Source organism: Syngnathus acus, chromosome 9 (assembly GCF_901709675.1).
Source record: "Syngnathus acus chromosome 9, fSynAcu1.2, whole genome shotgun sequence".
Taxonomy (NCBI): Eukaryota; Metazoa; Chordata; class Actinopteri; order Syngnathiformes; family Syngnathidae; genus Syngnathus; species Syngnathus acus.
This window is the reverse complement of record NC_051094.1, coordinates 16,495,991-16,507,264: the sequence shown is the minus strand read 5'-3', so window position 1 is coordinate 16,507,264 and position 11,274 is coordinate 16,495,991. Positions and strand designations below refer to the sequence as shown.

The 11,274-nt window shown below is 42.1% G+C and overlaps 1 protein-coding gene across 1 annotated transcript; it reads left to right on the top strand.

Annotated features, from left to right (window-relative positions):
- Positions 1 to 2,102: 2,102 nt before the first annotated feature.
- On the top strand, positions 2,103 to 4,742 carry rpl35 (ribosomal protein L35). The gene is made up of 4 exons (XM_037259574.1): positions 2,103 to 2,221; positions 2,818 to 2,954; positions 3,630 to 3,711; positions 4,553 to 4,742. The coding sequence occupies exons 1-4, from the start codon at positions 2,219 to 2,221 to the stop codon at positions 4,700 to 4,702; spliced, it is 372 nt and encodes a 123-aa protein (XP_037115469.1). The 5' UTR covers positions 2,103 to 2,218; the 3' UTR covers positions 4,703 to 4,742.
- Positions 4,743 to 11,274: the final 6,532 nt, after the last annotated feature.

The window sequence follows — 11,274 nt, the reverse complement described above, 5'->3', positions numbered from 1 at the left end:
ATTCAACCGATGTCAGAGTGATGTCTCTTCAAAATTTCGAGTGGCCCCAAAAGCAAAGATGTTCGCAGCCCCTCCTTTTTCCTTCTCCTCCCCCTTCTCTGCGAGGCCCCACATCTTTTATACCTCGTAAGACAACAGCTGCGGTTCGAGTCTCAGTCTACTGGTTGCTTTCGATGCCCCTAAAAGGGCATGAACAAGGCCCTTCCCTGGTCACGAACAAATGGCCCTTCCATATTCTAAGTACTTACACATTACTGAAACTAAAGCCTCTCTGTACAGCAAAAATAGCCTATGGTAGTCTCACTGCTGCTAGTTTACCACCTTAAGGCAACATACAAAGACGCATAGAATCCAAATTTTACTACATTACACTGCACAAATCTGGCCTTTACAGAAGAGTGGCTAGAAGAAAGACAACTCAAAGACAACCATAAAAAAAAAAGTCTCACTTAAAGTTCGTGATAAGCCAACTTGAAGACACACCAAACGAAGAAGGTGCTCTGGTCAGATGAAACAAAAATTGAACTTTTTGGCCACAACTAAAACCATATGTTTGGCATAAAGGCAACACAGCTCATCACCCTGAACATACCATTTCCACTGTCAAACACGGTGGTGGCAGCATCATGGTTTGGGCCTGCATTTCTTCAGCAGGGACAGGGAAGTTGGATGGAGCCAAATACAGGAACATGCTGGACACCTGTTGGAGTCTGCAAAAGCCCTGAGACTTGGATGAAGAGTTTCCAACAAGACAATGATCCAAAACATAAAGCCAAATCTACGATGGAATGGTTCACAAATAAGCATATCCAGATGTTAGATTGGCCAAGTCAAAGTCCAGACCAGAATCCAATCGGGAATCTGTGGAAAGAGCTGAAGACTGCTGTTGACACTCTTTAGCTCAAGCTGTTTTGCAAGGAAGATGGGGCAAGAATTTCAGTCTCTTGATGTACAAAACTGACAGAGACGTACCCCAAGCGACTTACAGCTGTAATGGCAGCAAAAGGTGGCGTTACAAAGTATTAATGCAAGGGGGGCAAATAATATTGCATGCCCCACTCTTCAGTTTTTATTTGTTAAAAAAGTTTAAAATATCAAATGAATTTCATTCCACTTCACAGTTGTGTCCCACTTGTTGATTCCTCACAAAAAAATACAATTCATATTTTTATGTTTGAAGCCTGAAATGTGGCGAAAGGTTAAAGGGGGCCAATCTTGAATTATTAATATAATCACAGTGGATTTTAATCGCGATATATAGAAGTTCAGAGCGCTCACAGTAGATGCATTATTCATACACTCACCCATTCACGCTTTGATTGATTGGTTGATTTAATAAACAAAACTTTCATTAATGACACATTTAATTATTTAATGGTTCATTTATTTATTTTTATTTCATTTGATTCATTGTGATTAATAAATGAAACAAAATATTTTTATTAAATATTTATTGTGTTGTTGCGGACTTTAGCACCAGGACTGCACCCAGCAGGACTGCAGTTCTTGTGTTTTGACTCACTTGTTGGTAGGGTGACCAGTGGTGGTACCAACTGACCAGACGTCCTCTTTTCCGCGGACATGTCCTACTTTTCAGCCCCAAAAATCTGTCAGGCAGGCAACCCCCCATCCCGCTTCCTCCAAAAAAATAAAAGCTCACTCAGCACGCTGGCTTATTGATAGAAACGTGTAATTCCCACTGCCTCTAAATTTTGTCAGGTTTTCGCGAAGTCATTTTTGTACGAATAAAGTTAAAGTTAAAAAAAGTTAAAGTCCCAATGATCGTCACACACACATCTGGGTGTGGTGAAATTTGTCCTCTGCATTTAACCCATCCCCGTGTGATTTTGATCCATCCCCTGGGGGAGAGGGGAGCAGTGAGCAGCAGCGGTGCCGCGCTCGGGAATCATTTGGTGATCTAACGCCCCAATTCCAATCCTAAGACTTCAACCACTGCTATATATAAAATACACGAATACAATATGTAAAATTCACATTTTCACCACATCTGTCTACTTTGGAAGTACAGCAAATGGTTGTGTTATGTAAAATTATTTACAACCACTCACCATCATTGTTTATTAGTTTCATAGGGTGGCGCTATTTCTATGACATACACGCAGAACCCTTAGAGGAAACGAAGAAGATATTCTCCGGAAGCTCCATTTTCTGAACACGCGGTACGTTCGGCCTTTCTGGCAGCGCTGTGAGTAGCAATATGGTGAGTGTCGCACGGCTCTCTTGTAATTAGTGATATTTATTGTTAATCACATTTTACCTCCATAACAGATGTCAAATATAAACGCGTAAACTCCATAGGGCGCTCTATGGTTGTGTTTCGATAAGTAATTCACACTCGGCAGTGAGTAAAACAGTAGTTTAAAAACCGCAATAGCACTGACTAGCTGCTAACTAGTTGTGCTATGTGCTAATGTAATGACGGCCTTGCTAGCACAAAAGTAAAATTTGCCGTGATTGATGTTTTGATTCTCGCGAATAACTAGTAATTCAATCGATTTTTTTGGTCTGTTTTTAGTATTATAGTCTTATATACTTTGATTAACGCGATCTTGTCACCGAAGACGGCGCGTGAAGCGAGGCAATGTATTTTGCAGGCTTCCCTTAGCTCTCTCGTCATTGATGATATTTGTTGAGCTGATGTACTGCTGATGCATTCACAACTGCTTACCAAAAGACTGAGACTTGAGGTGTCACTTTGGTGCACTATCCGCCTGCATTATTTTTTTCGACGAGGCTCCCTTATACCCCCACTCATAAACCAGTTTTCTTTTATCCCGTTCCCCGTCTTTCATACAGGCTAAGATCAAGGCGAGAGATTTGCGTGGTAAAAAGAAAGAAGAGCTGCTCAAGCAGTTGGATGACCTAAAGAATGAGTTGTCACAGCTCCGTGTGGCCAAAGTAACCGGTGGAGCTGCTTCTAAGCTGTCGAAGATGTGAGTACTCTGCGAAATAAGTCTCGGTGAGATGGCTAGATGTGGTTCTGGTTTGAATGCTTGCATAGTATGTATTCAATATAACCGGTTTTGGTATGAGTAAGGAAACAATGACCGATTTAATCATATTTTTCAAAAACGCCAAAGGTTTTTGACCTTATGCCACATTTTAGGCTTCAGGTAAGAGATAAAATTGGTAGGGAAGAATTGACACAAACACCCATTTCCTAACCTTTTATTTATTATGAATGAGTTAAAAATGAAAAGCGGGACGTGCAAAATTCTTCGCATCCATCAGATCAGCCACTTGACTCCGGAGGTTCCTTGAAGATATTCTAAATGAGCCAGTGTCGACCGTAATGACTGATGATGATGATAGTCTACTTGTGTGTAGTCCCCCATGCACACAAACGCATTTCAATGTCAAGTCATTTACTGTTTGGCATTCCGTCCACACGAGACTGCATTTAGCAGCATGAAAAAATTTTATTTTCCACTTACCATTTATTTTCTGTAACGTGAATAAGGATCCGATCTTATGCAGAGGTGTACTTTAAACGATTTCATAGACAAATTATACTATGAATACAAAAGAGAGTTGGGTGGTAAAATATTTTCTTCTTTCTGGGGGTGTAACAGAAAATAAGTGCTTTACACTACACTTACCTTTTGCAGCCGCGTTGTACGCAAATCGATCGCCAGAGTCCTGACGGTCATCAACCAGACCCAAAAGGAAAACCTGCGAAAATTCTACAAGGTGAGAATAAGCGTTTGCACCATCATGTTTGCATTGGACTTGAGGTTTCTCATTGCCCCTCGTGTTAAAGATAATTGTTGAAGTGATTCATTTCCAACTGTTGCTCACCAAAAGTCTTCAGGATTGATGTCAATCTACACACCACTCGTCTAAATGCACTGTAATCACCCATATTCTAGTCTAGTTTGAATTAATGTAATTTGTATCTTTCTTGATAAGTATAGTTTTTTTTCCCCCTCAGTGCCGCGCCTGTTTTTACTCTATTGGTTGTTTCGATAATGTTAGTGGTGTATAGAAGCATGGGCCGATGACCAGTTTGACAGTTTATCTTGGTTTAATAAGTCCATTGATATGTCAGAATTTGCATACTATTCCTCATAGAGTGCACTTAGTGGGTTACATCATTTTGCAGGGATGTCAGTCAGATACATGCACGAACACAGTGGTACCTCTACTTACGAACTTTTAACGTTATGGTTTTAAAGATTTACTTGCGAGCCACATCCACTACATCTGTCTCGCAAGCCATAGGTTCTCGACCCCTGCGTTAGAATATATCAGCCATGCCTATCTGTATAGGTAAGAATATCGAAGTGATGTAATTTCCCCACTGCCGAATAGTCTTTTAATTGGGCGTGTTGATTACAATCTTCTTAGGCAATTAATGATGACTGATGTTTCTTCACCTGTATGACATTTCTTATACTCATACAAATTGTAATGTACTTGGGGGCAAGGATGGGGGGACATTACATACCCTTTTTTGTTTCATTTTTATTTATGCCTGCTTGTTTTTGTTTTTCATTTCCTAATGTATTCGGTCTTCTGTTATTGATACTAGGGCAAGAAGTACAAGCCCCTAGATTTGAGGCCCAAGAAGACCAGGGCTATGCGTCGACGCCTCAACAAACACGAGGAGAGTCTGCGGACAAAAAAGCAGCAGAGGAAAGATCTCCTCTACTCAATGCGTAAATTTGCTGTTAAAGCATAAAGGATTTTTTCTTTACTAAATAAAAGATGTTCAAGAATGAGCCTTTGTCCTCTTTTCACTGTTGCTTTAATAAACTTCATTTATAGAATATAATCTGAATAGCCTTCATTCTTTCTTAGTGCAGCGTAACTCCTTGGCACTTTTATATAAAAAAGTTTTACTGCTAATGTAATGAATTGCAAATACAAAAATAAGACGTAAATGTGCAGAAGAACGATTAATGGGTGAGAGTAGGAAGTTATTACTGCACGTTATGTAGGAGGACATTCCCCAGAGGTACAAACACTGAACACAAGATCAACAGTTATTGCACTTCTGGTTGATGATTCAGATGGCTCTTAGAAAAGTTCTCCTGGTTTTTATTTTGAATTGTTTGCTCGAGTCTAGTGGTTAGTGTTGAGCCACCTGAAGGACATCACAGGCCCCCTGCTCGACCCCCTGCAGTTTGCCTACCGGGCAAACCGGTCGGTGGACGATGCGGTCAACATGGGACTGCACTACATCCTGCACCACCTGGACACCCCAGGGACGTACGCCAGGATCCTGTTTGTGGACTTCAGCTCGGCGTTCAACACCATCGCTCCTGACATCATCCACCAGAAGCTCATCCAGCTCGCGGTGCCTGCCTCCACCTGTCAGTGGATCACCAGCTTCCTGACCAACAAGAGACAGCGTGTGAGGCCGGGGACCATCACATCTGACACCCGGACCACCAATACTGGCGCCCCCCAGGTGTGCGTCCTCTCCCCACTGCTCTTCTCTCTCTACACCACAGGTGTCAAACTCAAGGCCCGGGGGCCAGATACGGCCCGCCGCATCATTTTATGTGGCCCGCGGACAAATTGTGCATCAAATTCATGTCATTACTAAAATTGCAAATTGTCTTCACTTTCAAAAATCATCTTTTTCAAATATTTGAACAGTTTTTACTCGTCTAATTTGAAAACAAGTTTTATTTTGCAGCTTATACTGTTTATGATATGAGGCGTTCGTACATTTATTCGGGTTGACATAATGGCCCTCTGAAGGAAACTATGACTACGATGCGGCCCGCGACAAAAATGAGTTTGACACCCCTGCTCTACACTAATTACTCCTCAGTCGACTCTTCTGTGAAGCTCCTGAAGTATGCGGACAACGCCACTCTCATCGGACTGATCCGGGACGGTGACGAGACTGCGTACAGACAGGAGGTGGAGCAACTGGTCCACTGGTGCAGCCAAAACCACCTGGAGCTGAACCCGCTCAAGACCGTGGAGATGACAGTGGACTTCAGGCGAGACCCTTCACCACTTTAACCCCTCACTATCCACAGTAATACTATTCTCTCCACAGACACCTTCAAGTTCCTGGGATCCATAATCTCTCGGAACCTGAAATGGACCAGCCACATACAGGACCGTCTCAGAAAATTATAAAGTTCTTTATTTTCTGTAATACAATTAAAAAAACAAAAATGTCATACATTCTGGATTCATTACCAAACAACTGAAATATTGCAAGCCTTTTATTATTTTAATATTGCTGATTATGGCATACAGTTTAAGAAAACTAAAATATCCTATCTCAAAATATTAGAATATCATGAAAAAGTATACTAGTAGGGTATTCAATTAATCACTTGAATGGTCTGATTAACTCGAAACACCTGCAAGGGTTTCCTGAGCCTTGAAAAACACTCAGCTTGGTTCAGTAAACTAAATGACAAGTATGGGGAAGACTGCTGATCTGACTGCTGTCCAGAGGACCATCATTGACCTCCTCCATCAGGAGGGTAAGACACAAAGAGAAATTTCTCAAAGAGCAAGCTGTTCACAGAGTGCAGTTTCAAAGCACATCCACAAAAAGGCAATTGGAAGGGGGAAATGTGGCAGGAAACGCTGCACAACCAAGAGAGAAGAAGACCAACCAAGAGCCTTGTGAAGAAGAGTCGCTTCCAGAATTTGGGGGAGCTTCAAAGACAGTGGACTGAAACTGGAGTCCAGGTATCAAAAGCCAATGTTCACAAACGTGTCCGGGAAATGGCCTACAATAGCCGTATTCCCATGGTCAAGCCACTTCTGAACTCAAGACAACGGAAGAAGCGTCTGACTTGGGCTATGGAAAAGAAGCACTGGACAGTTGCAGAGTGGTCCAAAGTCCTCTTTTCAGACAAAAGCAAGTTTTGTATTTCATTTGGAAGTCAAGGCGCCAGAGTTTGGAGAAAGGTTGGAGAGGAGCAAAATCCAAGTTGCTTGAAATCCAGGGTGAAGTTCCCACAGTCAGCGATGGTTTGGGGAGCCATTTCAGCTGCTGGTGTTGGTGTTTCATCAAGTCCAGAGTAAATGCAGATTTTAGAGCACTACATGCTTCCGTCTGCTGAAAAGCTCTATGGAGATGATGATTTTATTTTCCAGCATGATCTGGCACCTGCCCACAGTGCCAAAACCACCAGTAAATGGTGTACTGACCATGGCATTACTGTCCTCGATTGGCCTGCCAATTCCCCTGACCTGAACCCCATTAGAGAATTTGTGGGTATTGTGAAGAAGAAGCTGAAAGACACCAGACCCAACAATGCAAATGAGCTAAAGGCCGCTATTGAAGCATCCTGGGCATCCATAACACCTCAGCAATGCCACAGGCTGATTGCCTCCATGCCATGCCGCATTGGTTGCAGTAATCCGTGAAAAAGGATTCCCAACCAACTACTGAGTGCATTAATGGACATTTTCAAATGTTTGATTTTGTTTTGCTGTTTTAAATCTTTTTTTTTACTTGGTCTGAGGAAATATTCTAATTTTTTGAGATAGGATTTTGGAGTTTTCTTAAGCTGTAAGTCATAATCAGCAATATTAAAATAATAAAAGGCTTGCAATATTTCAGTTGATTTGTAATGAATCCAGAATGTATGACATTTTTGTTTTTTTAATTGCATTACAGAAAATAAATAACTTTATCACAATATTCTAATTTTCTGAGACAGTCCTGTAGACTCTGTCTGGAAGAAGGCCCAGCAGAGGCTGTACTTTCTGAGACAGCTCAGGAAGTTGAACCTGCCACAGGAGCTGCTGAAGACCTTCTATACTGCCATCATCCAGTCTATCATCTGCACCTCCATCACTGTCTGGTTTGGATCGGCCACCAAACAAGACAAACACAGACTGCAACGGACAATCAAGACTGCAGAAAAAATAATCGGAACCAACCTCCCATCTATCCAGGACTTGTACCTGTCCAGGACCAGAAACGTGCAAGTAACATCTCTACAGACCCTTTCTCACGCAGTTTGCAGTCTGTCCGAACTACTCCCCTCCGGACGGCATTACAGAGCACTGTACGCCAAAACCAGCAGACAGAGACAGCTTCCTCCCCCAGGCTGTCACTCTGATGAACTCACACCACTCTTAGAGTCTCAGAGACATTGCTGCGCAAAACATCCTGCTCTCGACGCTTTATCTTTGAATTGTCTATATCAGGGGTCACCAACACGGTGCCCGTGGGCACCAGGTCGCCCGTGAGGACCGCATGAGTCGCCCGCAGGACTGTTCTAAAATTAGCTGAAATAGCGGCACTTGTCAGTGAGCTGCATCTATTTCTTTTACAGTCAAACCTTGGTTTTCGAACGTCTTGGTTCTCGAACAAATCAGAATTCGAACAAAACATTCGAGATTGTTTTGCTTCGGTTGTCGAACTAAATTCGGAGGTCGAACCTCGCGAGATGAGCCCGGATGACCCGAGAAAACCCGACCGCGCGGCCCAGATGCCGACTGACTCCGTTGTTATTGTATTTTCGTTACTTTGAGGATTGTATTAACCCTTAATCATGCCTCCAAAGAAATCAAATGGGAGCAGTAAAGCCATCCTAAAACACAAAGACGCTCTTAAAGCAATGCGACAGTGAGCGCCCGGCGCGCTGCGGTTGCGCGATCGGACCAAATTAAGCTCCCTGCGCACTGAGGTCCACTTACATTTTGGAAAGTACATCAGGACTTTTAAAATATTTTCTAAATTTTAGCGACGGCTCTGTCACAATAATGCGACCAGCGCGGTGCAGTTGCGCGGTCGGCGACGCGCTACTGTTGCGCGATCGGACAAAATTAAGCTCTCTGCGCACTTAGGTCCACTTAAATTTTGGAAAGTACATTAGGACTTTAAAAATATTTTCTAAATTTCAGCGACGGCTCTGTCACATAATGCGACCAGCGTGGTGCAGTTGCGCGGTGGGCGACGCGCTACGGTTGTGCGTTCGGCGGTGCGCTGCAGTTGCGCGATCGGACAAATATGCGCAAATGAAAAAATGCTTAAAAAAGGCGGTTTTTTTTTGTCTTGAAACAGTTTACATTTTTTTCCATTATTTGTAATGGGAAAAATAGATTCGGAATTCGACCGCTTCTCGAACCGCCTTCTGGAACGGATTGTGGTCAAAAACCAAGGTTTGACTGTATTTTTGCTATTCTTGTTAAAATCACACTTACATGTGAATTGGAAATGACAATAATAACACATAGTGAAAGCCAAATTGAGCAAATTGGCTATTTCAGAAGTGTGTGTCAAACTGGTAGCCCTTTGCCTTAATCAGTACCCAGGAAGTAGCTCTCGGTTTATGAGAGGTTGGTGACCCCTGGTCTATATTATGTGTACTGTGTCCACTCTGCATCCATTGCAGCCTGGTCATCCTGGAAGAGGGATCCTCCGATCTGTGGTCTCTTCTCAAGGTTTCTCATTTCCCCTAGTAGGAGTTTTGAGTTTTTCCTTGCCCTCCTGGGAGTTTAAGATCAGGGGATGTTTGAGAATATTTATCAATTTTCGCACATGTCCTGAGTGTTGTTAGTCACCTAAATGTTGGATAGAGGCTGAGATGTACCGATGTCAAATTCCTTGTTTGGCATGCTCAAACATGGCCAATAAAAATAATAAGAATAATAAGATAATAATAATAATAATAAAAAGAAATAGATGTATTCTGATAGTTTCTTTGTAATGAGAAAAGGGCTCAGTGAGGATTTAACACCAAAGGCTATTCCCAAGAAGGAAAAAAAAAAAAATGTCAAAAGACGCACTTAAAATGTGGAGTTGCCGAGAGAGGTGATTACCACGCACGGAGAGCGGCCTTCCAATGGGTCACTGACGCCTTCAAAAATAATTCGTTAATATTGTTGAAAACAACATTAACAGTGGATACGTGTTTATTTTGCGTTATAACATTGCTCTCCCCGATTACACACTCGTGCGCATGAAGTGCGGTCCATAGTGGGGGGGGAAAAAAATTGGCGACCAATTGTGGACTAGAAAATAAAAGTAGCATGTTGCACCCAAAGGAGTCGCTGTAGCCTTTGATTATAGTTCAGCGTTAAATGGGATAACGGTTCAGTTCAGACTGCCGAGAGAGATGTCTGAACTCGATAAGAAAATGGTCAAGCAACAGGAGGCCAGCGTGGGAGACGACAATGGTCGGTGCAAGTGCCGCCTGTTGCTGGGGACAGTGCCCGGGGTGCCTGCGAGATTGTGACTCCAACTCTTTTGGAATTGATAAATTGTTACTGTTGTATTCAAATCAACCTGTTAAAATATGTTATAACTCAATTAATCTGTCAATGCTGCTATTCAAATCAAATTGCTATCAATTGTTATCAAACTTCCAGTTAACTAGTCATTGCCGTATTCAAATCAAATTCTGTTTCTTTTTTTCTTCCTCTTCTTGGCTATGATGGTATTATAGGTAGTACTGTAATAATGTAGATTGTGTGTCTGGCAGTGAAATTCTTGGTTGAAATTGGGACGGGACTTGATAAGCAGAATTACTTCAACCCACTTCCCTTTTCGATACGTCATGTAAAACAAAATGTGAAATGAAGTTGTAATAAGTGTTTTGACTATGTACTTGCCGAAATAAACAAATCAAATCAAATGGAATAACCAGTGTACGTGGAGTTCCAGGTTGAATGCTGGGCTCACGCTATGGACACAGCATGTTGCAGGTTTGAAATGGTCTGTCTGAGTTTTTATATAGTGCTTATCATGTTTGTGTGTAGTGGCAATGTTTGGTTTTAACATTTACTGTAGGAATTATAACGAGCTGGTGCCAAGGAGTGGGGGTTTGTGAGCAGTATTGAGTGTGGGGGTGTCTACGACGCACAGCTACAGCTTTTTATTGTTTTTAGTAGTTTTTAATGATGATTAATTAAGTTTTGGAATTATTTTTGTATGTCTTTAATTATTGTATTTTTGTTTATTTTATACAATGTTTTCTATAGCCACCTGCTGTCCTTATGTTTGCAATAGATTACTTTGTTTTTGCCCTGCTGGTGGCCCATCTGGTTGGACTGACTTGTAAAGGTTGGGCTAAGCAAACTAAACTCTTTTTGTAGCTGCCTTGTTCAGCTAGACCATTTTTCTAATTTGACAAGTTTGTTTTGTTTACCAAGCTTTCATTACTTTGATACAAAATTGTGATTTCTAGCTAGATATATGGTGCGTAAGTCACGTGTCCGTTCAGTAGCAGCAAACAAACACTCCGAGTGGTGACGAGTGTGTCAAACGCGCACTTTATTATAGTGGCACCGGCTCCCCAGTAACGGGTTCAATAAGCC

What these genes read in the sequence shown, in the direction of transcription:
- rpl35 (XM_037259574.1), top strand. An exon ending in GCTTCTAAGCTGTCGAAGAT is followed by an intron (nt 2,955 to 3,629) that starts GTGAGTACTCTG and finishes TACCTTTTGCAG; the next exon opens with CCGCGTTGTACGCAAATCGA. An exon ending in ACCTGCGAAAATTCTACAAG is followed by an intron (nt 3,712 to 4,552) that starts GTGAGAATAAGC and finishes TATTGATACTAG; the next exon opens with GGCAAGAAGTACAAGCCCCT.